General features: G+C 42.6%; 1 protein-coding gene across 1 annotated transcript in view; it reads right to left on the minus strand.

Annotated features, from left to right (window-relative positions):
• The window catches only part of LOC306714295 (adhesion G protein-coupled receptor L3), a gene marked incomplete at its 3' end in the record, with an annotated part of 114,640 nt that overhangs the window by 75,749 nt on the left and 11,190 nt on the right, over window positions 1-27,701 (minus strand). Inside the window, exons 2-3 of the mRNA XM_079184282.1 lie at window positions 13,610-13,719; window positions 1,674-1,688 (exon numbers count right to left, since the gene is read on the minus strand). Of these exons, the coding sequence (XP_079040408.1) occupies window positions 1,674-1,688; window positions 13,610-13,719 (125 nt within the window). The remainder of the gene's footprint in view (window positions 1-1,673; window positions 1,689-13,609; window positions 13,720-27,701) is intronic.

Below are 27,701 nucleotides of genomic sequence, written 5' to 3' on the forward strand. Positions count from 1 at the left end.
TTCAGCTGATGACGGATTATCTTCAGAATATTCTGTCAGGATTACATTGAGTACGTTAAAAGACTCCTCTTAAAACTACAACATAAGAACAAATAATTACATATGTCTTTCGTACATTCACACAAAAAAAGATTATTCATAAGGCAAAAGAGACAAACTGGCCGAAGTCTGATAGAAAGAAACAAAAAGGATTTGCACAGTAGGATTTTCCCTTTTTCCACGGGTTTGGGCCCTACAGTACATCACATATAAAAACAAAGTGTGTGTGTCAAGGCTCCTTTCACTGTAATGGGCCAGGAGCCTGACAACGCTGACAGGTTCTCGCCGCAGATCCGTCGGGAGGTAAAAGCTGCACACACTCCGAGGAGAAGGAGGAGAAAGAGACAGCGAACACGGAGGCTTCTTTCCCTTGTAATCTCTTAAGATTAAACATGTTGTCTACCTGCAGGTGAAAAATGTGGCGTCCTGTTGACATAACGCCTTGGCAACACATCTCAGCGGCTGCTCCGCTAAATGCTAAGAGGGCCGTTGCTGCGGTCGAAAAAGACGAGATGTGCCGGGGTAGGCTACAGGGTCAGAGGAGGTAAAGCTCTGTACCGACAGCACACGGGGCTCTGTCAAATATGCTTTTTTAACGACGTAAGCATGGAGGAGTGAAATGTATTAGAGAAGTGATACAAAAACAATCATGGCTTTCATGGGGAATAAAACTGTTGCCTTAGCAGCACAGACATCTCGACGAAATGTTTTGAACCCCCCCCTTTCAGCTTCATTGCTCATTCTCTTTGCCACAGATTTCAGCGTGATGTCATTAATTCATGACTACGATGAAACTTAAAATGTATTGCACCAGCTATTAAAGCAGAACTCCTGACTCCTGTTTAATGATTCCATTTCCAACTTTGACTTCAATCCAGCTTTGTAGTTAACGCCTGACAAAAGGACACTATTCCAACTCGTGTAGGAAGATAACGCTACAAACACAATGCTCCTGGGGCACAAGTAAAGATTTAAGTGTATGTTCCTGCAGCATCATGCGGTGCTGATGAAATAATAACGTGACTATGCTATGATCTGTCTCCAGTATTGACGAATAAGTCCCTGAAGGTTATAGCCATCATCATGTTAGAGCTATAATCAAAAATGCTGACAGCTTATTGGACAAACTATTGATCACCCTGTATAGCCGTCTCCTTTAATAGTATGCAGCTGATAAAGCCGAGCTGGAATAATCTTCTTTTATTAAAGGGAATAAAAACACCCCCGGGTGATGGGATTTCACTGGAGAGCAGGTCTGTAATTACCTTAACCCTAAAGAATGATCATATATGTGGCATATATGTCAATCTGTGTTACTGTTGATGAACGAGGAATGAAGGTCCAGTGCGATAGTAACCGTTTTGGATGCTTGCAGCTTGGCACAAGACTAAATGAGAGAAAGCATTTAGCTAATTAGGTATTTTTCTAACACCGTCTTCCCTGATCAATCAAATTTCCCCATGAATGGCATGTTTAACCTCTCCAATGAACCGTACAATGAACACAAACACACAAAATATCAGACACCTGCTTTAGCGGCCCGTCACCCAAAGACAAAAAAAGAAAAGAAAAAGCAAGCCTACGCCCAAATGAAAAGTGCAGATGAATAAGAAAAGTTGTTGTCATTTAGTTACCTTTTTGTTCCACTTCTATTTTTAGGCATGAAGGGAAGAGAGAGAGAGAGAGAGAAAGAAAAAAGAAAGAACAGATTAATGATGTGATAACCGGGAAAAGTCTTTATTTTGTAACAGTCACAACAGTTTAAGACGAGCACGGGGTTAGTGGAATAAACACACAAAACATTCAATCATAAGCTTTTAGGAAAGAGAAACAACATGAGCCTGTTGGAGAAAAGACAGATTAATCAGGTCTTAAATTGTACGAGATGTTTTTTGGGGCTTTTTTTTTTGTTGCAGTGATGGCTGAGGGATGGGAATGTGTAAAACAGATGACTTCTTGTACATTCATCAAATCATTCAACTTTATGACCACTTACAAGCAAGCTTATGAGTCCAGGGTACAACTGCGAGAGAAAAAAAAGCACCTAACAAATTGAGTAGCCTACATTTCATGGCTTTGCTGCGGTGCTGATACTTCTGTCATCTTCTGTAGGTGATACACTGACGATGGATGACCAAAGCTATCCCTTCAAGGGTCCTGGTATTGGCACTGGTAAGTTAATGTATTGTAGTGGTGTCATGGACCACCATCATCGATCCGTACATAAATTAATGTGGGTCGAAGGTAAATTATAATGTTATTACGATGTGTTCACATGTAGTTTTTGTGAGAACTTTTAATACACACAGTTGTTTGAAGGACATGTTTTTACAGCAACATAAATAGATATTAGAGTAGAAATGATGACCTGTTTACACTGGCTCTAAGCAGCTTATAATACATCATTAACACCACTAATGACAACATTTGTTTTAATCAATAACACAATCTTTTTATTTCAATCATCAGAATTGTGTGTTTTTTATTACTATAACAAAGTAAAAAGGATAACATTTAGAACTCTGAATGCTTTACACTGATTTCAGAGTGGCTGAAGTGATTTTTGGGAAGGGAGCCTTGTAGACCAGCTGCTATAATCAAACAACACAAATAAGGGATCTATATCTACCAATATTGATCATCAAGGATTGGCAATTAGTATCTGCGGTAAAAAAAAAAGGGATCAGCATTCTCGATAAGTTATATTTGCTCCCTTTTTTCTTTTGTGCTGGTCTGATCCGTGACACGATCCGAACCGTTAGTTTTATGATCCGTTGCACCAGCACTCAGCTCTAATTGCTGCAGGTGGAAGTGGAATGCAAAAGCCGTTTTGATTCTACAGCTCAACAAGTATTCGGAAAGCCTGTTGAAGAAGTGCTGTGGCCGTAACATCTTCATTTTTCAACACACTATATGTATTGCTTCCTCTCGTGGACCTGCTTTTTATGTCAGGCATGGCATTTGGCCGGTCCTGTCCCTTCCCCTCCAGTAATCCCGGTTCTAATAAGAGAGGATTAACCTCTGTTACCAGGGCTTACAAGAGTCCTCTCCTCCAAATGGAGAGTGCCAGTGAGCGAGGTATGGAGGTCAGTGGATAGGGGCGGGTGGGGTAATATTCGAAAGATGTGAAAGTTATTAGAGGAGAACAATATTAATGCAAGGCGGTGAGCCAATGAAAAGCAGTGAGTGAGGTGAAGCTGTGTCAGGCGAGGGAAAGAGCAAGAAGACAGAAACATAAAGGGGAGGGGAGAGGCTTTCAACAAGTCGTCTGTGTTGGTCAGATCATAAAATTGTACACTGGTACGGCACCTCATCAACAGCAAACACTCCAGCTGTCATAGAAACACAATAAGTCCATACAGAGCCTGTGCAACAATAGCTCTGGGCTACATCTGAATCACTATTACCGGCAACTCAAATTTGCCGATAACTCGGAACTACACGTGGACCCCATCGATCAAATCAAAGTAAATAGCCGATCGAAGCCTCTTCACCTCCCCGTGAGCAACGGCCACACAACAGGGGCCACCGGGAGGCCGGCATTTCTGATTGAGCGATAGCTTACAGTGGCGAGGAGGAGAGGAGGGTAATGATCTATAGAAAAAGGCATTAAGCGGTGGGGATGTGAGAGCTGGTATACGACGCAATCGCCGTGGGAGATGGTGTGAGAAGGAGTAAAGGATTTGGATGAAATACCCGACAAGGAAATACCGCCGCTCCCGGGGCTACTGTACAGTATGCGGCCCTGTCTCGCTTGACCAGAAAAATGCTGCTGGATGCAGCAAGGTCACCCCTCGGATCACTCAAACCAATTTGTTCATGCCGCGTCCACTCGTGTTTCACTGCAAAATACAGCGCGGGCAGAGATATACCTGCGATACTGGCCCTGAACGTGCCCAAACCTACGGCGGGAAGAGCAGAGTGTGACGGAGAATTGATTCATTTGAGAAGCTTCTTTACTCTGCCCCACCGCCCCCATTGTGACCGTAATGCGATTTTGGTCACGGCTGTCATTGAGTCACTAAAAAGCACTTAGCTCTCTCTCATCCTCTCATCCCTTTTCTCTGCCTTTTTTATTTCTCTCTGCATCCTCACTGATGTCTAAGAAGAGTGAAATTATTAAAAATATGAAAAGATATAGAAATAAAAAGGTCCTTTTGGAGGTACCTCTATGAAAGGGTTACGTCGTCTTCCATCACACGACACGGTGAGTACCTTATTCAGAGGCTCTACATGATGAATGAGCCTTTACCTGCACTTCTGTTCCAAAACACTTGACAAAGCCTTGTCCTGATATTTAAGGACAGAGCATTTAATAGGTTATACACAGCCTCACATGTCCCTGGGTGTTTCTGATTCTATACACAATCTGTTTCATAATAGCGAAGGGCAACAACAAGAGCTAAGGTCTGTACAGTAGAGACCATTTGAAGGTATATGGTAAAAACAATTAGTAGAGATACTAGTAGAGATACTAGATGACTAGTGTTGCGTGGCCATGCATCAAAGCATCAATGTAGAAGCAGAAATGAGATTGAGCAATTTTGAGAATAGTGAAATAACAATAGGCTACACGTATTTCATGATAGGACCTGGGTGCTGCACCTCATTTCAGCAACTTCAGTGTGACTTCATTTACTGCTTGAACTTATCATTTAAGAACGTCATTTCACCAGTCTGATGGGGAAAGGGACAAAGGCAAATAGCTCATCATTCGGCCGTTGCAACGAGCAGGACAGTTAACAAGGGTCTGGCACATTTCCCTAGAGATAAAAACAAAAATGACTAGCTTTAATCACCCTCCGTCCGATGCCAGAGCAAACCGGAAGGAGGAAATGTCATCATTGGAAATGAGAGAAGAAAATCCCCTTCAAATTGTACAGATCAACTTATTGTGCATTAATTATCCAGGATAGATTTGCTTCACAAAATTGCACACAGGCACAACCTCTGGAAGTAGCCAAGTGCACACTCTCTTATCTTTTGGCCAGTGGGAAGCAGTTTGGGGTTAAGTGCAAGGCTCTAAGGCACCTCAATTCTACTCGCTATCACGATATAGATTTATCTGGAGATTAGTCGAGGGATAGAAAACTGCTGCCCACACAGATGTGGACACAGCCGATCACTATTAATGAATAGGTGATTTAATATTCCAATTATTTCTTTAAATTGTGTTCCATTTGTCTTTTCTTTTCTTTTTCTTTTGGGTTAGTTATGGAAAACAGCCAAGTGTTCTACCAGGCCATAGTTAAAGTGAATGCATTGCTTGGACAGGTCCGGGACAATTCTGGCAAAACAATAACTCACTAAACTGTGCGCATGCAGCTTGTTACAGTCTGGCTGCTGTGTGGTTTACCACGCCAGACACACAAAGCTGGGAAAGGCAACATGGCTGATCCTGCAGCTTACCTCACCGTTCAAGCGGTCGAAGCCAAATTTAATAAAGCAACCTACTCTTGAAAATAATACATTTCTTTCATGGTTATAAAATTCCCATTTCAATCAAAAACTACAACAAAAGCATGTAATTCATGCGTTGACAGTGTAGAGACTATATAGGCAGGCAATGCTGGAGCACCCTGCTGTTCAGGCATACCATACCCTCTATAAGTCAATTATAGTACCACTCTATAATGCAGTCCATACAGTATTTGCTCAGATAATGAATAATTTCAAATACCATTTGCTCCTGAGAAGTTGCTCTGCATACGTATTGTAGTCTACGCTCTGCTTAAGACACACGTTGAGCGGCTAACAATGGGGGCCCCGAGCGACTGAGAGTCCCGACCCCATCATGTGAGCGGCGGCTGTATGGATTTCCATTTCAATAATTAACGCTTCCCAATTTCACACTAATGGTTGAGAGGTATCAGAATGGTATCATTAGCCACTAATAGAGATTCATGGTGGAATGGCTGCAATATTTTTTGTAATAACCCCCCCCCCTCTCTTTTTTTCATTCCCTCTCTCTCTCTATCAACGAAGGAGATGCGGAGTGCAAACCCCTTAACTCCATCCCATCAGCTTTTTAATTAATGACACAAATTACGGGGCCTTGAATAGCATGTGCCTAAGGATGGGGGAGGACACGCAGGCTACCATCTCTCTTTCTCTAGATTCTCTCTTCATCTCGCTCATTTTTTTTCCTATCATTTCCCTCGGTTGGTGCTCATGAGTCTCCCACACCATCATTACAGGTTCTATTTCTCAACACCCGTCTTCTTCTTTCAACTACTTGTCTGCTGTCTTTGTGCCCCTTTCTCGTACCTATTCAATCTCCTCCCTAGTGTCTCCGTTCGGTCTCCATCGCTTTCTCTCTCCATCGCTTTCTCTCTCCCTCCTACTGGGAAACTGCAACGCTATCTTATAACCTTGACAATGCAGGATGCCGCGCGCGTGTGTGTGTGTGTGTGTGTGCGTTTGTGTGCTTGTACTTCTGTCTGTGTGCATGCATGTGTGTTTGTCTCACTTTGAGGGACAGGTGCAAGGACTTGGCGCTCATCCAACCTGCTGCCCACGTAGGACAGAACAACAGAGGGAGAGGAGACAAGTGCAGCCGAAGCAAAACAAAATTAAATACAGTTTTTGTGGAACATGGCGGCAACTGGAGCAGAAATAACCTAATAGCCCCTCCTGAAATATTTCACGATTTTCAAGGACCTTGAAATTATGGAACAGAACAGAGGGATGGGGGGAGGGGGGGGGGAGAGAGAGAGAGAATTGTTGGTGTGGAAGAGGAAGAAAAGAGGATGTTTAGCCTGGTGTGTGGCTGGACATGGTGGAACATCAGTCAACAAAGAAATAAAGAAAAGAAAAGGAAATAGTAGAAGAGCTTTGATTAGTATGGTGATCATTAAAAGCAGAGACCCCCCCCGAAGAGACCGATCTCTAATTAGTGCTATATCCTCGACACTTGGCAACCCAATAATTCTTTCAGACTTGTGCGCTTGAGTGTGCGTGCGTGGGTTGGCTCTTGAAGGAAAAACACAGATAAAAGCTTTGCTTGTGTTATATAAATGGAAGTGTTTATGAACATTTCCAGAAGCTCGTTCAGCGAGCAAAGAGCATGTATTCCGATACGTTGGGGTGTGTACATAATTGTCTATCCGTGAAAACGCCCGGGATGATCTTGCATGTACGTTGTATTGAGCAAAAGAGCAGCCGGTACAAAACAAGAGCCTGATAGATTACACCAGTTTATTTAGCTATTAGTAGGGGAAAACAGTTTCCGCATGTCCAGATTCACCCCTATCACACCACCATTTATCCACATTGGTAATCACAGCCTCCCTCTGCAATTATATCGCCTCTCAACTGGGAAAATGATTTCTTTTTATTTAGTAGGACCATTGTTAATCCAGCCACGAAACTGACATTTTTCTATTTATTTCAACTCACCACACTTGTACCATAAAAATACAAACATCATGTAGTAGATATACAGCTGGTTTTATATTCATTAATATATCTTATTAAATCAGGGAGTTAACCTTTTATTTTCCATGTGATAATAGTATTGTTTATCAACTTTTTATAGTATATAATAGTATAATAAGAATATGAACACATTGTGCTATCTTTAAACAATTTCTGTTTGGCTACATATTGTATTTTATATACATATATTTGCCGTATCATGATACATAACTGAAATTAAATCTGCTCTAGCCCACATGTCCTGCGTTCTCTTTTGAGAAAAAAACAAAAAGAGTTATCAGAAATGTATCTGTTATATAGTTTTGGTGTCTAAATTGCAGCCCTGTAGCAATAACATCACCATTCAATCACAGCAAGAGCCGGAACAGCAACAACCTACATTAACTCTCGAGCTAATGCCTCCTTCTTGTCTAGAAACAAACAGATGTCTTGCCCTGCACCGCTGTGGAAAACGGCACTGTCAACAGTCAGCACATTAAACTGCTTTAATACCTCTGAAGATCGGTCAGTTTAGATGTTGACGTGGTCCCTATTCTTTAATATCGCTTCTGACAAAATCCCGTCTGTCATAGGCTTGTACAGGCCACAGTTGTATACGGCCTCTCTGCATCCCTGCAGTACACGAGCCTGGTAGCTAAACAGTCAATCAAACACAAACACTGACACACCCCTCAGAGGCTTGAGGGGGGAAAAGAGCATTTCTTATACATCTCCCAAGACAGCAAAAAAAAAAGAGATAAATTAATGTGATTTCCGTTGGACAATAACATATAAAGACAGGGTGTTTCTGCAAAGCACAGATTAAAACCAATGTGCTGTGACAAGATCAATCTCTGCAAATTCAGGCCACGACACCGGCGTGAATATAGCGTGTGAAATATATGACAGAAAGTCACAGTCATCAGAGCTTGCTGTGTGGGCTGGGGAGTGGTCAGCTGTCACTGAGTGATGTGATGGCATTACAGCCCCCCCCCCCCCCCTTCACACATGGGAAGAAGTGGAGCTGGTCGCTCAGGTGGGGAGAAGGAAAAAAAAAAAAGCTGTCTGAACAAGCAGGCTAATGCTCACTGGCATTTCGGCAGGGAGCGAGGAAGGGTGTGGTTGTGTGATGTATCTGCTGTCACGCTGTTGCCTCCCACACTAGACCCGATGAACGTGGATTGGAGAGCTCAAGGGCAAAAAAAGCCACTGCACTTCCATACAATCTGCTTAGTAGATTTACCGATATCAAATAGAGTGATCTACTCTTGAAGAAGCTTAAAATTGGTGCAAGATTATCCAAGGCAAAGAGAGACTGCCTGGGAGCTCGGAAGACTGCCGATGGCGTTTGAATACTGAGCGACTATCAAAGGCGAGCGACATTTGAACATCAGATTCGACGCGATTCATGTTAATAACCTAAAACAATGGGTGACCCTGACGAGACACAATAGCTAACCGCGTGGTCCACGCTGCAGCCATGAAGTCGCCCAGGTGGTGTTTACCTTAGGTGTGACCACTACATAATGGGCTCTGTAATCACACCACGATCTGCCCGAGCTGCATCGTACGTGATAGCCATGTGCAGAGCATCAATTTCATGGTTTCACCTGCCAACACAGAAGGACAGAGATTGGTAGCAGGTGCTGAGTCGGACATGCCAAAACAATCTACTCCATTATTCAGTGAGCCCCCCCCCCCTCTGTACTTGTTAGCTGTGTTATTATTAGCTAAATGAATTAAAAAACAATTAGGTGAGTTGGAAATAAAAGAACTCGCCAAATTACATGGCAAGTTTCTGTGAAGTGTGAGCTCCGGATTATACCGCTCCGTTCGAATCAGAGAACTGATTGCATGATTATATGTCCTGGCTTAGCTTCCAACGTGTGAGCCATATCTGACAGGGCTGAGCTGGATCCCACTGTGGGAGACAGGATTTTACATTGTCCTTATTAGCTACAAAACAGCGGGGGGAACTAGTGGCTTACGTATAGCAACAGACCGCCAGCAGGTTTTCTTCCTTTGTTCTCCCGCTCTCATCTTTGTCTTTCACGTTGCCTCCGCCTCATCTGCCATGCATACGCAAGTGTCCATTTTAAAAAGTGGAAAGGATCAAAAGCGGTTCCCTGACAGGACGTGTCACTATCCAGGACCTAATGTTTTTTGGGACGAGGGGTTCGACCGCTCGCCTGGACCAAATAAATCAGTCAATATGCCATGAAACTAGACTGAAAGGCACATCTCACTCCCGTGCTATCGGGAGACGGCTGATGGCCGGGAGAAGGACAAGAAAGGTAACCGCAAGCTGTCAACAACAGAACGAGTCTTTTAACGACAAAGCGGGGCTTGAATACGTTTTTTTTTTCTCCCTTTGACAAGTCAGAGTTTGAAGGGCCACAGAGGGGATGTAAGTGCTTCATTACTGCTAATGAACAACACTGGGTAGGTAGGAGGCAGACACAGTTGCATTGACCTCTTACGAGCTCCACCTTTGGGAGGAGCTACGGCGGAGAGAAAGACGGTGAAAGAGAGTGAGAAAGGCTTTAATAAGACACTAAGAGAAGAGACGCGCATCTCTCTCCACTGAACCGTGGAAAGTCAAGGTGAGGGGGCGGGGCAGAGGCAGATGTTCAGCGTTGGAGCAAAGTCATGTTTATGAGTCATCATAAAGGGTCAGCGCGTCACTTCTGCCTGCAGGCTGGCCTCGCTAATCTGTAAAGTGCATGGGGGGAGCATGCACAAACTGCACGAGTACAACAAAGACTGAGACCTCTGGCAGATGAAGGAGTTTACATGACTCCATCATGATCACAGGGTCAAATAGAAGCTAATTATTATGAATTTAGTGCTTTGTTTTTCATCCAGAAAGATGCATCAAATGAAAATATGATGGAATGCAGGGTGCTCTGGCACTGCCACACACACCGGCACTCTTAGTAGTAATTGTTGTAAAAAAAAAAAAAAGGTTTCTCATTACAAGTGATGGAGCGGACCAAATCGCAAATTAATAAAATCAATATTGTATCCGCGGCATGTGTCCTTCGATTTAGCACACTCCTCTGCCATTATTAACGGTGGGATCTGATTGTACAATCTCGCCGGCTTATAAAGATATGGAGAGCAGAGAGGTAATTTATCCGAAAAGAAAAGAAGCTCCACGAGGAGAATACAGATAAAAGCCAGTCAGTGAAGGTGCTAAAGAAGAGAGGAGTGGAGGGAACAGAGGGAGAAAATAAACAGATATTGGGGGAAGGCAAAGCAGAGCACTTAAAGGACAAAATGTAAGTGAGAGTGAGGGAGACTTGGAAGAAACAGAGTATTGGAACAGAGAGGGAGAGCTTGTCAGAATATAGAGTCAAGACTGGAGACATGGGCGGCTGCTTCCCTTATTAGACACTCAAATCCGTCAGTCTGTCTCAGGAACTTGGTAAAGAGAGAATTGAGCTGTAACGTAAGCCGTTTTAAAATTTTTTTTTATATATAGATTTCAGTATGAGAGATCCATTGACCTAGAGGTTCCATGATTTATTATGCAAGACATGTAGCACTAATTTAATCTGGCCACAAAACAAAAAGAGCTGTCTCTGAGCTCGGCACATTCCAGCAAAAAGGATTGGCTCATTTCGGAGGCAAGAAGGGAGCGAGTCCACTGGGCTGTCACAGATGAATTGCATTCACAAGCTGCAATAAAATATGTTTCAAAATCCGTCTCCAGTGACTGTTTGTGATTACACTTTGCTTTCCTGCTCAATATACAAATAAACGCCTACATGACTTCTGCATTGCCAGCAGAATTTTTTTTTTTATCCTTCAACGGTCCTGGACACAATCCATAGTTACGCCAGACAAGGTGCCCCCGTTTACCTCCCTGGTGCACCCCTAACAGGCAGCCCCGAACAACATAGCTGCCAGAATCCGTTTGGGCAGACTGTTCCATGTTTCAACTTGGCTTTTGTTAAGGAAGTTGAGTTAATCAATAAAACAAAAGGTGGAAAGTGAGTAGTTTAGGCAGACAACTGAATGTGAATGCTGTAGTTCCCATGGGTGTCATGTAACTTCTATTTGAGAGGACCGCTGGAACAATGTGTCACAAAGATCAGGATATCGTAGCATTACCAAGCTTCTGCATTGGATGCGAGCTTTTTTATATGCTGTCATAATGTGTGACTATGTCCTTCAATATGAATGCAGTTTACGTCCATGTCTGTCCAAAATGTCATCACCTAATCATTGTATCCTATTAGAAATGTGTGCAAATACATATTATTAGCATATTAATCCTTGATTTATGGTCAAATATGTGAGGTCACAGAGAGCTTAACCTTAGACCACCAAAACAAAAAGGTCCAGTTCGACTTTAGTGCAAATATCTGAGAAATTCCCTCAGGGCGATCCTGACATATTGCATTCAGGAGAATGGGATGGACACGAGGTCACAGTGATTTTGACCTTGGGCCTCCAAAATCGAATCAGTTCATCCTTGAGTCTAGGTGGAAGCTTGCCCCAAATTTGATGAAATTCCCTTCAAACATTCCTGAGATATCACATTCACAAAAAAAGGAGCGTACACACAAAGTGTGTACAAGCACTCTTTGTGTTTGAATACCGACAGGAACTCAAGAGTTGCACAAAAACTAGACGGTTGATTACATTTGTGTTTCTGTCCATTGCAGCTTCAGTCTGGGTCAGTGTTGCACATGGACGCCTCAAAAAGACACCGACGCCGGGTGGCTGGGCGAGAGAAATGTGCATATTGAAAACAGTCGGGTATAAAAGAGCCATCTGCCAGCTCTGGATCACAGGTAGAAATGTGTTCTTTTTTTTAAATTTCACAACATGAAAGCTCTTATCAGGCGGACTAGCGAGGGGAGCCATGTGAGGACATCAAATGTTAAAAAGATGGTTTTGATCAGATGTAGAGTGAACCCAGCAGCTAACTGCACCGATAAATATCTGTGACCAAATATTTCCATTTTCATATCAGCACTTTAGACAGCACGGCAAAAATGACGCCAGGAATCTGGCAGGGATCATTACTGTGGCTTTGGTGTTCCATTTCAAAGGTCATCATGACACAATACCTCGGGTCATATGGCAATGTCCACGCCGCTTCCTCTGGCCTCACCTGGACTTCCTCTCCGTGTGCTCATCCTGTCACCCCATGCTGATCCCTCCCTTGCCTGCCCAAATGTTTCCACTCAAGTTATGTAGCGCCTGACAGCGGGTCTCACCTGCTGCACTAATTAAATCTTCTTTATTCACTCCTTTCAGAGGCGCTTCGCTCGTCTGAACATTAACTGGCGTCCACTGAGCTGAACTGAACCGAAAACAACAAGTATGTTTCATTTTTGATGAAAGTCATACGGCCTTTATTGCTGCTATGCTAACAGAGACATGACATGATTCCTCAAAGATATTGCAGCACTGTGAACTGGGGGAGCTGACGGGAAGGCACTGACGAGCACCGTCTGAAAATGAAATGAAGCTAACGCTTCCCTCGACTGATTACATTAGCAGGTTTTTTTTCTTCCCTCTTTTAGTATGTTGTTGACAACATAATTCCCACACAGCCGCATGATTCTGGGGAACAATTTCCGATCGGTCTCAAATCATTTGCCTGTTGTATCACTTTTAAACTATCTACAGTGTATACCTCGGATCTGCTTTTTTTTATTTCAATAAATTAGACAACCAACGTCCCATAGAGGATGTCACTTGTAAATAAATTGACCGTAAGCTGGCAAGATGTTGACATAATTGATGTTATGCATGATGAAGAAAATGATGAAAGGGTTAATCTCCGGTCAGTTAGAATAAAAACATCGGATAATCAGACTAAATATTCCTCTACACGGATATACTGAATGCTTTCTTCACATGTAAACAACACTGTCAATTATATTTTCAGCACTAAAACACGGTGTTATGCTTTTTGGGTTCCAGGAATCATCACTTGTCTTCACGTCAACTGATGCGTCTCAATGTGCTTCGCTGAGCTGGATGACACATTCAAAGATATTTTTTGAACATTAAGACCATTACTCGCGTGCACGTTAATAGGGTTGTTGATGAGCCGTTGCTATTACGAGGAAATGAGCATGGCTAAGAGCGTGAAGAGGTGCTGAAGAGCGAGAGAGAATTAAGGAATACATACTGTAGGGTACACATTCATATTGGACCTCCAGATATTTGTAGGTTCCTGGGCAAGGGTCAGGAAATACATCTGGTCCGGCCACAACAGCACACTGGGTCCGGTTATTACACCTGGAAACAGAGGAAAGAGCAATAATAGCAACATCAGACAATCTTGCCCTTCTGATTGGCAAACATATACAGTAGCACATTAGTCAGATGTTTAGTGTGTGGTTAATGGAGTTGAACATCTAATTCTGTTGCAGAGATTAGGAACATTATGAAGCTCTTCTGTTAACAGAAATGATTTGCCCAATGTCTTTTCCTTTAAATACATAGTAACTGCACCGTTTTTACACATCAGGTTCACTTTAATTTTCCAAAACGTAGGTTTACTACTAAGTAGTTTCAGGTTTACTTGTGCAACAAAATTACTTAGTAGGTTGCAGTGTTTAATGACGAATCTTGTATTTAGGAACATCTGTATTTTTCTTATATGATATATGAAACCTATTTTGTTGAAGTTGTCTTGAAAGGTTGATTGTAATGCTGCGACAGACATGTCATATTTGTGGGGACACATGACTGACCGAGGGACTAGAGATCTCAGATAGGGTCAATTCATCTTTCTGTTGAGGGGTAAAGTTGGAAGTCATGGACCTGAAACCAGGCTTTAAACCACGAACAGGTCACATTGTTATTACTGCATGATGGATGGTAGCGGTGGTAGTGGAGTGGAGTGGGGGGGGGTGTGACATCCAGTGTGTGCGATGTCAGCGCCAACATGAAATGCAGGTCTTCATTAAAAAACACAATTATGGTGCCGGTGGTGTTCTCATGTGACATTTTGTTTTGGGCAGTCATCAATCAAAGCCCCACTTGATATGCACAGAGAGCCTTTCGCCACACATAATAGCAACACTTATCTCAAAACATTAACTCTTAAACATTCTGACAAGTATTGATCCGTCGCTGCTCTGCATCTGGTTGCAAAATGAAAAAAAGCGGGTTATGAAGGTCTGTCCAGTCTGCAATCGAGCACCCATTGTGTATGTGATCTTCATGAGGCCGGCTGCTGCGAGCTACAGTATATACACACAGGATCGCCGTCCATCTATACTCATTTACGGACCATTCGTTATCTTGCAATATATAAAAGGTGTTTATTCCCCAGCAAGGCCGTTCACTTTGTAAGTCTTGTGAGGGTCAAGACAGGTCCTGACACAATGATTCATATGCCACAATTAAAGGATTCTCTACACCTTAATTAACATTGATTGGCTGTCGACTAATCAATCGAACCAGTGAGGGACAGGCAAAAAGGGGCCCATCTCATTTCAAGCCAACCCGGTAATAAGATATGGTCTGCCGAGTCTCGCCCATGCAAGCTTTATGGGTTCATGAACCCCCGTCACCTTCTGCCACTCACTCCACTCAGCGGTCTGTGGCCCAACCTCCCTATGAAGAGTTAATTCCCAGGCAGTAAATGCCAGTCAAATAAATCAAGGGTCAAGCCTATAAAACTGAGAAACAATTATCGAGGCAGCCTTCTCATCTGTACACCCTTCCTCCTTACTCCCATTTCAAGTTTATTCTAGACACACACACACACATGAATGGACATAGTTGTTGGCATATTTTGTGGAAGGACAACATGTACTTTTTTTGGATTTACCATTGCTGCCCTAGAAGTTAAGCTATCTGGATTTTTAATCATAATTTGTAATAACTTCCTCATGAGGGATTAAACATAATGTGTATTTAACATGGATTGCAAACTTAATCTCAGCCTTAACATCTATCTTGACCCATATTCAAAATCCCTCTGCTGTACATTTTTTTTTTACCTTTGCACACACAGCCACGAATACCTCCTGATAGGATTTCCGTTAGCGTCCTGAAGTACCCGCATCTTGCAGTGGAATAAAATAAGGTGGAGGAATAATTACAATTAAATGTATCAAGTGCAAATCAATGGCAGAGTAGGAGGCGGATCAATAGCAGGAGAAGCTGCCCACGCCACGTGCCACAACGACTTCGCAATTACCAATTAGAGGGATAATCAGGATCTCATCAGACCCTTGGCTCTGACGGAGCCCTTTGAACTAGCAGGGGGAGAGAGAAACGGATCAAGTCTGAGTGATGTCTCCACATATGGGAATGCAGGGTGTACAGTATAGGAGGAAGAACACAGCAGGTGATTAGAAGTTGCAGCAGGCTAAATGCTGCAATTGGCGTCATGCCGGAAGCTCGGGTCACACACGGTACAAGCAAAAAGGATGAAATGTATCATTTGAAGCGAGGACTGTGACAATTTCAGATTTCCACTACACATTTATCGTGGCCAAATTAATTCACAATATATCTAGAGAACATTTGAAAATCAGTTAAAATGAATCTTTAACTTAGTTTACTGTAAGTATGCGTGTGTGTGTGTGTGTGTGTGTCATATCAATATATATGGCGCTCTTATCCATAGTCAGTATATTGATGGCAAGTGGCCAGTTTGGAGAAACAAATAGTTCCAATGCAGTACCGGTACATTTAAACTAATACAGATTTTTTTAGGTGCCCCTGTGCTGGTCGTCCTGTCTGTATCTTCAAACTGAGGGTGTGCAGACTGCCGTCTACTGTGGGACACAAACAATCCAAACTATCCCTTTTACTGGAAATCAACATTTCACTTTTTTTAAACATCACTGTAATTGTCAATACCAGTATATTCCGACAACCCTATTTGAAACATATACAGCAATTCTAAGTGTTATCAGCCAATGGTAAATGATTACATCTGGATATAACCCTCTCTCAGAGCTAAGATTCTGAAAACTCGTTTTTTTTTCTTCAATTTGGCCACAAACCGCCCCCCTTTTTTCCCGCATTTTCACTTTTCCTCCCTCATAGCTTTTTCCCTCTTGCTCCCTCATCTGCTGTTTGTTATAACTGGCAGATTAGAGCTCAGACTGCCAGCTGACAAGGGGAGATGTGGCACAAAGCACAAGAGCCCTATGTAAGCACAAACTGTAATGACTGTAATCGCTGGCTGATCCTGCTGCTGCCTCTGATGTAAGTGGGTTGAGTCCCCTCAGTCTATTGACCACTGACAGGAGAAAAATAAATAAATGAACGGGTGAATAATTGAATCAATGAAAGAAAACGAAAAAAAGAAGGAAACTAGTAGTTTAAGACAGGGAAGGTGCAGCTGCTGTCAAAGCTAGACAGATTTGTCCATATTGGAGAGTAATAAAAGAAGAATTGGTGAGCACCACCGTTCCCTTTCAGAACTCAAGTGATTTATATCAGGAGGAAAATACCAACCGAGTGGAAGGACGGAAAGGTTCGCCAGCTTTTAAAAGTTCAGGAGGAAGAAAACGCAACGCTGAATCTGCTTCCAATACGGCAAATTGCTGCGAGTGATTTTCCATAGAATTCACTTCAAAGAAGTTTGCCTGGAGTAAGTCTCATAAGAACGGAGACGGCTCAGCTCGCGTACCTCATTGAGGGTACGCCTCTCTGTGGAGTTCTCCCACAGGTCGTATGTGTTTGATGAAACAGTCCCTGTCAGGGAGCACAAACTCGCCATTTGCTTTCAGTTAAAAAGAGCAAGCACAGCCAAATTGCCCCACCTCCAATAAAGTAACACATACACACACACATCCACACACGTACTGGTATTAGTTCCTGTGTTAAGAAGAGAAAACTATGCACAAGGTGCTTGAGGGACTTTGGAGAGTGTGTGTGTGTGTGCGTGCAAAGACAAAGTGTATGTTGGTATTGCTCAATGTGTACATTGCTGTGTGTGTGTCAGGCTGTGTACACACTTGCGAGAGTTTGTATTTGTAAGAAAAGGGAGGGAGGGGAGCGGGGAACAAAGTGACGGACGGGTCAATATCCCCATCCCTCTGCTGGGACCCATTACGCTTTAGTGATGGTCTTCGCCACCCACGGTCGACTTCATTCATTATCTTTCCTTGCTGCACGCCAAAGCATCCATCTTTTCTCATTCAGTCTGTCTCCTGGCGCTACACACACACACACACACACACACAAAAAAACAACCTTTAAAACTCCCATGAAAACCTCAAGAAAATGTTACAAGGAGAAAGGGAGCAATGGCCTGAAGCACTGTGTATTTAGCTCTGGAGTAAAACCAGGAAGTATTTAAAGTCAACTGTTGAGTGTTGTTTAGTGCGGCTCTTTTCAGACAGAGGAATTATCAGTCCCTGTGGAAGCCTGTTGTTCACAGAAGCTTGCTAAGGAGCACATGTATCACGCTTTCTGCTGTGGAGCTGCTATAGAGTAATTTATTCTTTATATGTTCCAATTATTTGGAGTTACTTCAAAGATACCCTCAGCAGGGGAAAATCAAACTGTAACAACCATGCTTATGCTTCATAAGTGCTGTTTCTGCTTCTGGTTGAGAGGGTTGGGTTTATGTGTTCGAATTCAGTGAAGCTACACTGATATTATTAGTCATCTGCTTACACTCTTGTATATACCTATACATGGGCTGTCAATTGATTCAAATGTTTAATGGATGAGATTTCTCTAATACGTAATACTCTTATCAACATGGGAGTGGACAAATATGTTCGCTTTATGCAAATAGATGTGGATCAATCTTTGGAAATCAATTAACAACGCAGTAGTTAGAGGGCTGCACAAGTATTCATAGAACTGGAGTTAGGTCCAGTAACTACTATTTCCCACTGCTGCTCAACATAATGTGCTGTCACCTTGAGGTAACTCTGATTGCTGAGTGAAGTCCCCGGAGAGAGCAACCGGCTAATTGTGGCGGGGTCAAAAAGGTTGAGGGCGACTTCGAAGTACACTGAATTTTCAAGTTCTTATTCGGATTTTCCTTTCTGGTGTGAACCAAACGAACATCCCTTTAGAACATTTTTTTTTTTTTTTTTTTTAAACCCACAGATTGAATGTGAGTCCAGAGGGTAATAGAGAAGTGACATATTTCTACATACATATTCAGAGAACCTACCCTTCTGCACTTGTAACACAGACTCTATATACTCACTAAAAATGATCTAGAATGGCACGACCACCCCAACACATTACTATTCTAAAGATGCAATTTGTTTTCCAACACACCAAGAGACTTGCTGAATGCATATTAAAAAGCAGAAGAGGAAGATGGGGAATGAAATGTATACAACACAAGTACAATGGGCCCGTGTGGGTGTGGAGTACTTTAAGTGCAGCCCTGAAGGGGCTCACCGTCCTTGAGTATTTAACTTCACAAAAGCGCCGCACAAACACGGATGAACATCTGCTGGCAAACGCAGGCATGCACCGGCATGTTCCGACAGATGATTGATCAATGTGAATAGTCACAGTTTGCTACTTGGTGGCATTAGCAACCTGCTACGAAACCTTCGAGAAAGAGCAAGCTGTCACGCTGTCTTTACAAACACTATGGGTGACAAAACATCAGCCGTATTCCTCTTTTACAGGATTAACTATGTGGAACTAGGCAGAAATGAATGAAGTGCCAAGTGACTGTTCGGTATGGAGAAGATGGAGTGTTTATGTGCATGCGCTATATGAATGACCTTTATCAGGCTCTATCAGGTATGGAATAAGAGTTTCATTAGGGACGGTCAAACAAAGGTCAAGCCTGATCATCTCTCACAAACTACTTCCACTGCTTCCATAATTAGCGCTATTTCTAAAAAAATAAATAAAAAAAGAGCATCTTAAGCTTTTTCTTTCCTCCCGACAAACATAATCCCTCTTAGCCATTCACACAGATTAGTTTCATAACGTTTCTACATCACACAGTTTTGCCTCTCACTAACATTGTATTTTGGAGATAAGCTGTATTTTGTCCCAATGCAACAAGCTGTGAAGAATAACAGTGGCAGTAGACGAGGGAAGATCAACTAGAACGCAGACAAAAATCGGAGTACATACTGAGACTTTATGGATGTGGGCGATATATGGATTCCTCTATGAGGTCCTTTGCTTGGCTACGGTCCAAGAGCCTAAAGTGGAGCACCAGCTCCGCTTGATAAACACATGCTTTTCCTGTTTCGCAGCGTGTTTGGACGAGTGGGCACTTTCACGGAGGTGATGACTAAAACTACATTTTGGAACTGAAAAGAAGAGACCGGGCTTGTTTATGGCTCACGATGATGGATAAGACAAATATAAACAGTCAAAAGCTTTTTCATCTCGGATTTTGTCATATTTGTACCTAATGTAATCCTGCCTCATGTTTTTTTATTTTTATTTGTATAATATATATATATTTGACAGTTTATGTACTTTATATCACCACTTAGTTTTGAGGAGAAATGTATGCAGGTTATTTTTAGCACATCTGAGCTTGTGACTGTGTATTCATTAATACAACACCAATGTCAATATGGAAACATTCTGCATGGTAAAGATTAATCTCCACAGCAGCGGTCACGACAAGTTCAAGCTGTCCTCCAGCAGAATCTAGGGCCTGAATGAAGCACGGCAGTGAAACCCAGATTTGGGTTTCTTTATATGTTGGCGTGTATATTTTTGTAAAATTTTAAATATTGTGAATACCCATTGATTTAATTTTCTTTTTATGAAAATCAGAAATAAACATGAAACAATAATTTAACCGACCGGAAACAATGACGCAAAATTCATATAAAAGTATAAATGCACTGACATTGTCGACATAAAAAGTCAAAATAGTTTACTTTCACCCCTCTCAGTTGCAAGATAACGTCTCTTTGACAAAAGGAAAGGTGCACAGAATCTTCTGGGTCGTTAGCAGGCAACACATGGATTTGAGTTGAGGCCAGAGAGAGGTTACAGCCTCAGGGGACGCACCCCTCCCATGATGAGCATTGCAGACTGGATGCTGTTCACAGTGAGGTCCAAACCATAGGATTTGTCACGAGAGCAGAGACATGTTTACCGACACCACCGGGGCTGATCAGCTGCGGTAAACATTTGGTGAACAGGCGTTTAGGAAGACATGCACAGACTTAAATCACAAATGGAAGTTACTCAACACAACTCGCTGCGCTTTGGGATTTAACAGATTAATAACAGATTATGACCCGTTTCATTCTTTCAAGGGATGTCTCTGAAAGAGAGGTCCTCGGATGTTTCATGTTTCTATTTGCACTACTTTGTGGCACCAAAGCCTGCTTCTGAATCTTAAATAAGTCTCGGAAATGTGAATACTACAAATGGAAAAACCTCTGAGCTCTTCAGTACATGTTCACTTCACCTTAAGCTCTAACAGCTTGCTCCAAACACTCTGCTAGAGCAAGTGGAGAGCTAAAACTCTTTCTGCAGCGTGGTGTGAATGTGCAGAGGAGAAAGCGAGCGCTTTGTGTAGAGTATAAGGATTAAGCATTGATTGTGACCAACGTGAACTGTGTCTTTCAATACGGAACTTTGACATTTTATATCGTTCTTGACAGCTTGACAGCAAGATAATATCAGATATGTGTTTTTAAGGAATACATGTTATAAATACAGCTTCAGCCATGGGACACGTCAAACTCAATACAATTTCTGAGAAAGAGTTTTGAATAAGACACCATGTTATTTTGAAGGAGAAGTCATCCTGCTGCAGACGGATCAAACTTGCTCAGCGAGCCTCTGAGAAATTAATCCATCTATTTTGGTGCCACAACAGGTATTAGGTGTTGCAATTTCTCTCCCCACCTGAAAGGTCAATCCGTGATTCCGCACATGCTGTAGACATCTGTCTGGCTGTGCACACCGAAATTCCATTAAAGTATGACTTTGGCCCACGCTTGAGAGTGGTGGGGGAGTTAGACGTTTCCAAATTCAACGTTAGGAGTAAATCCAGTGCAGTAACAGTTTATACTGCAAGTGCATTGTTTAAATCATACAACAAAGGTTTGGCCTTGTATGATAATTCATTGAGATGAGTTTTAGAGTTCATATTTTTTGCAGTTTAATTATATTCTTTAAATATACAATCATTCTTTTGAACACAATAGAGTGCGTGTGATGAATTCTCTTTGACATCAATGCTCGACCCTTTTCATAAACACATTCACATGTAAAGCTTATCTCTGCTTTCAAGGCGGCGAGTGGTCTGACGGAGCACACACACACACACACACACACACACACACACACACACGAGTGTCTGTGTTCTAGCTCTAAAGGGCAAAGATAAACTCTGCAGAATAATCCTCCGCCGTTTCCTCGGATGTCGGGAGATACGCATCTTGGAAATGGCGCAGCTCAAAAGAGAGCAAAAAACAATGTTTTATTTAAACATCATTTTGATTCCAAGTTCTGCAAATATTAGTTGAGATATTTCTCTCTGTCACAGAAACACACAAACATTGAGCCACAGGCTCGCCCAGAGTGAAAATTCTAATAAATAATGCATTATTTTGTTCTTTGAATCAACTGAATCCGTCACTAATGTTCATTGAAATGATAGGTTGTCCATCGGACAATCACCATAATCACCATGGCTCCTTTTAAACGGTGCCCTAAATTAGATGAAATGGTAAGGCTAAGCAGAGTTGTATGTAAATGATGTCACCACACATAGGGAGGTAGAGGATTCCTATGCTGCAGTAGCTATGGCGGCGGTGGATAATTAAAAAGCCAGCACACAAGCACTCCTGTCAATATCTCCCACGACTGCTCTCATTTAAAACAAGGCAACAGGGATTTCTGCCATGGAGGACTGACAGCTCAACCTACAATTTGTAACAGTTCATAAGATACAATATCATTTCCCATGGGGTAGCTATTTCCCTCAGATAGGATCAGTAAGTAACATGTCAATTGTCCATCAGGCTTTTACATTTTATGGACGGCATTTCTTCAACAACTTCAGTTCAGCTCTGAACCTGGAAACTAATATAGGACTGAATGTAACTGGCATGAAAAATAAAGTCATCAGAAGCAGTGGGTATATTATTATTAGACGGATTATAAAGAAAAGAAAAGGCTTTTCCACTTTCTTCAGGACAATAGTCAATTAGGACGTGTTTTTGAAAGCTGTTGCTGTGAGAGGAATACGCATTGATTGGATCAGCACTTTCACTCCTACAACATTTACAGGCTGACCTGCTGACCACCGATATCCGTTACACAAGCCGGAACACATCTCTTCCATTAAAAGTAAACAAATAAATAAAGCTCAGCGCCCGATTTAAATGTCTGTCAAAAAATAGGAAGCGCCTAATCTCCGGGTATGTGTATGCAAATCCTAACGCCCACAGGGTCCCACAGGGTCCCTCCAGGTGCCGGTACGGCGGCAGAAGGGAGGATTGAAATGTGCAATAACTTCACGAATCGATTTGTTTGGTGGGTGAGGCTTATTCACTGGGGCCTGCCCGTCTAATGATTTACGATTTCCAGGATGAATTTTTCTATTCTTGCCAACAAATGATGCTGCTCCCCATCTTCCTGGTGACGCTTGATTTATCTCCCAGTGAAGGCCCTTGGGACTTTCAGCCTCTAGGCCCATTTTAGGTTGAGCCTCATTTCAGGGGGAGGGAGGGGGGGGGCGGGGGCGTGTAAAAGGGAGGATTGGGTTATTATTTTCTATAACCACAGTCGTATGAATATGAATGTGTCACATATTGAAGAAAAACAATAATTTGATGTGTAGGGTGTGAAGTAGGATTTCTGACGCGTGCACCGTGTGCATCAGTGGCTAAATTGAAGCCGCGTGTATGAGCCAACCTGCATCTCTCTGCAGGGAGGCTTGTGCTGCACTCAAACACGCACGTGCATTCACACACCCAATGCACTCTTTCTACAGCATAAGAAGGAATCCATCCCGAAATATTGCAGTGACAGGCCCCATTGAATTGCTGACCACGGTTAGCCTTTTGAACCACTCCTGCTGAGATTCTGAGCCCATCTCAAGAGCATCACTGCGAGCGTCAGATTCTTCGGCCAGCTCCCCAGCGGTGCGCCACTGCTGTGCTGGCCTTCAGACTGACGGATGGGGAATAGAAAGAGAAAGGCAGAAAATGCCACTGCTTTGACTTTTTAAGGCGGCGAGTCCTGTTTGTTGCGCACAAAGAGCGGCATCTGCTGCTGGTTCGAGTCAAAGAACTTCTTTTGGGGGGGGCTTATGTGGCTGCATGCACTGTGCAGCGGCAACAAAAAGATTCTAATCCTTTCCGTGGACCATTATTCAATCTCTATTTTGAGAAAATGGGAGGAAAGTCTGAGGTTCGTCTGTACAAAGAATACAAAACTCCTCAGACCAACACTCAAATAAAATAGCACTCCATTCTGTGTATTTATAATCTACACACAAATCAATACGCATACTGTATCACTGATCCCCTCCGCCATCTCTTTTTACCTCCCTCACTTTCCCAAGCGAGCACACACACACACACACACACACACACACACACACACACACACACACACACACACACACACACACACACACACACACACACACACACACACACACACACACACACACACACACACACACACCAAGGCCTGCCTTTAAGCACAGATTTTTCATTTCTAGTCGCTGTCACCATGGTAACTTCCAATGTCCGACTTGGGCCAGGATGTGCTTCCAGCACTTTCCGTCTTCAAAGCCCTTTTTCAAAGCCTAAAACCGCATTGCTTCACTAACGGTCCCCCATAGTGCTTAGCTTCTTGGAGTGTGTTTAGCTTCTAATTACCTCACATGACAAAGGGCCCGAATAGGTGCGTCTAATAACAAACCACTCTATCTATACAGGCCACAAGGTTTAGCCATAAATAAACCTCGCCTTACAGCTGCGGTTTCGCAATCCTTCAAGTTAGACAAACAGAACGGAGGAGACCGAGCGTGACCTCAAACTGGAGGTTTACACGCTCACTTCACCCGTTTTATACATTCAAAATGGCCACCTTTGTTGTCATGAAGAAGAGTGTCCTGGCAGCGCCAACCCAAGCGACAATTAAATATTCCTGTGTTGACCGATCAATAAAACCCCCCCCCCCCCCACCACCACCACCTCCCCGACCTTCCTCATTCACATCTCAATAATGAAAGACGAGCAGGGGTTATGAGTAACCTCGGCGTTCGATACAGGAGGGGTCAGGCGTCGATAGCTCGGCAAGGGTCCAGGCGTGCATTGGCATGCAGGAAATCACCGCGGGTCTTAGGGGATTGTCCTGGAGGAAGCATGGCTGGGATTAAAAGCTTGGGCTTGACTGAACTCTCCTGTCTCCTGTGTCAATATGCCCAAGGTACTGTCAGTCACAACTTCAGTCTGAGGGGAAAGTAATTTACTGGCCCATAAAGGAACAAAGGCCCGAATTTAGTACAAGACATATCAATTACTGTATGTTGAAGGTGGGACGGCAGCAGTGGCAAAAATACACCTTCAGTACAGTAACATATTCAACATTGCAAGATCCTTATTAAGATAGACTTTAAAGGGCAAACATTATTCATAAACCTGTGGAGAATGATTAAAACATTATGTGTGGATGTCACAGTTAATGAGAGCTGCAACTAATGATTATTCTATTATTCTGTTGTTTGATTAATCAACTGTTTGTTAAGTCTATAACTTCAGATTGACACGGTGCCCCCCCCCCCCCCCCCCCCCCCCCCGCCTTAGACAAAACAGAGACCTGCAAATTATATTGTTTACATTTTGGAAAATTGGCCCCATTAAAAGTAGGCTGAATTAGCCAATAGCAGTTGCTTTTTGCAAAGTACCCATGGATGAAGAGACGACTAGCACTGGATCATTTCAGCACCGAAGAAAACTTTAAAATGTTGTGATTCTCAGCCAAGTTGGAGTTTTAAGGAGCGTCTTTCTTCTCGGATTTCTACACAGAGTTTGCTTGAAATAATCTAATAATTGTTTAAGCACTAGAGTCAACTTTCTCTTTTATTAACATCTTCCTCTGTTGCGTTAATTAAGGAGCCCTACTTCATGAGCGCCGGGTGAGACTGCTTCAGATTTATTCACAGCTTACGCTTGGCAGACCGGGAGTGCAAGCAAGGTGAACAAGGAGGGAATTAGAAGTGCAAACACTGATATAGTTCTGGCCTTTTCCTGTACTCATAGAGGTGACAAGGCGTTCCTTGTATTTCACCCCACGCAGCACCACTGTCCCATCGAATTTGTCAAGTGAAGTCAAGCTGTTTTTTTCTTTACTTCTCTTACATACCAGGCCTTGTGAAATACAGCCTGAGGAAGAGGGTCGCAATCAGGTAGAAAACAAAGTCTAGAGAGTGTCATCCTGTCTGTTTGTTTCCGCTCGGCTTGTTTCCCAACTCCGGTATGTATTTGGTGTCAACGTCTGTTTTGTAGCAGAATATTTATTGCATAACTCTTTGAAATGACAGTTTTTTGGAGCACACTTTGTTGTGCTGTTGTACAGAACATGAAATGTGTTTTCCACACCTAATTCCAGCATTTCTGGTATCTATGATGACCCGAGTCTTGTCTCATGAAGCAGGATTAGTGGGTAGACAAGCTAACTTTGGGCTTAATCCTCACGGCTTGTCACAAAGACTTCTCAAGTTCAAACCGAGTTCTGTCGCTATGGTTTCTAATGCCGCATACCAAAGCTCCCAGGATCCGTTTTTGTCCAGGCTTGTGGATAAATAGGCACCAGCATTTCTACGAGGTACCAACAAAGACACAAATACTGCATTCACATGGAAGTATAAAAGGAGCTGACTTCTAGCTAGAAAACAGATGATGGATTTATCAATTCACTAAAACAAGTCATATTTTTAACAGCCACAATTCCACTCGGGTTAAAAAAACAGAGTCTCCTTCCAAGAAACAATTCGATTTTCTTTAATCTTTCTCTGCATTGGCAGCACTAACTAAAATGTTGTATTTTTTTTGTATTCATAAATAATACTTTTAAAGGCCAAACGTGCTTGCTTTATAAGAAAGGAGAAGCGCTATTACTAACTAATTCAAATATAACATTACTATTTAAACATAACCGCATTGTTTTCTGCCTTTTTTATTACTTGTAATATCGCACCTTGTTACTTAGCTGAGTTATATTATTGTATGCAGCTGCAACCTAATTTCCCAACTGGAATCAACACTTTCATCTTATCTTTTATTAAATATACTGCTGTCATGCTTTTCGCACAATCCTCTGTGGTGCAAATCTGAAATTAAGATTGAGAACCAAGTTGTCTTTCAAGAGTTTATTATAGCATTTGCAAATGGGCTCAGATCTTGGTCTCCACAGAACAAGAGCCCAGTAATAAAGCTACATCTGGCTTTTACACCTTTCCTCTAAAGGACGTAGGTGACTGTTAAAGAAGGAAATGATCCTTTGGTTAGCGGACTCGCAGACGTGCAATGGCGTCAGGGTGTACACGCCTCACCCATTGTATTTGTACTTGCATCATGGAGTACCTTCTTGAACCAGAACCCAAACATCAGCCCGTTGGATGGCTTCGTAAAATGTGATGTCAAATCTAGATGGCTTGGAAAGGCATATTCAAATTCTCATCTTGTAACTAATCAAACAGCAACTGATGTCCAGGTTGCAGGTGAAAAGCATTGTAAACAACAATATCAGGGAGCAGTGGGCGTTCAGTAAATTCCATCAACTTTTCAAGGTGAAACCTGATTGGGTGACGACAGTATCAGCAGCCAAAGGAGAACAAGGGAGCAGTGGTGTCTCAGATGAACCATCTTTCATCTCTGCTGCATCCCTCCATGTCATTCTCCAGCTATGAACACGGTTTCACTCCCTCCCTTACAAACATTCTCCGCTGTATCTTTCTATGTCTTTGCTCCAATGACACAGACACAGATTACAGCAACACTTTCAATTTTTAGTTGTTTTATTGTTGAGTGGTTTGAGCCAAAGAAACAGATGAAGCATGGATGCTACTTGCTTAAGTTCACAAACATTCCCTCAACTGAAAATCCATTTAAGTAGGCAGCAATCAACCCTTCTGTGCAATTGCAGTTGGTCATGTTGTTAAACCTACATTTTTTGCAGTGTTTCATAAAGAAACTAGCCAAACTTGGATATCAGAATTGATGCAATTGTGGGTGTTTTGCCAAGCCCAAATCTTCTAAAATCCAGAGCAGGGCATCACATCAAGAGCCTCAAAACCTCCACTAGACATTCGGCTCCCACCC

The sequence above is a fragment of the Pholis gunnellus genome (genome assembly GCF_910591455.1).
Source record: "Pholis gunnellus genome assembly, chromosome: 23".
NCBI lineage: Eukaryota > Metazoa > Chordata > Actinopteri > Perciformes > Pholidae > Pholis > Pholis gunnellus.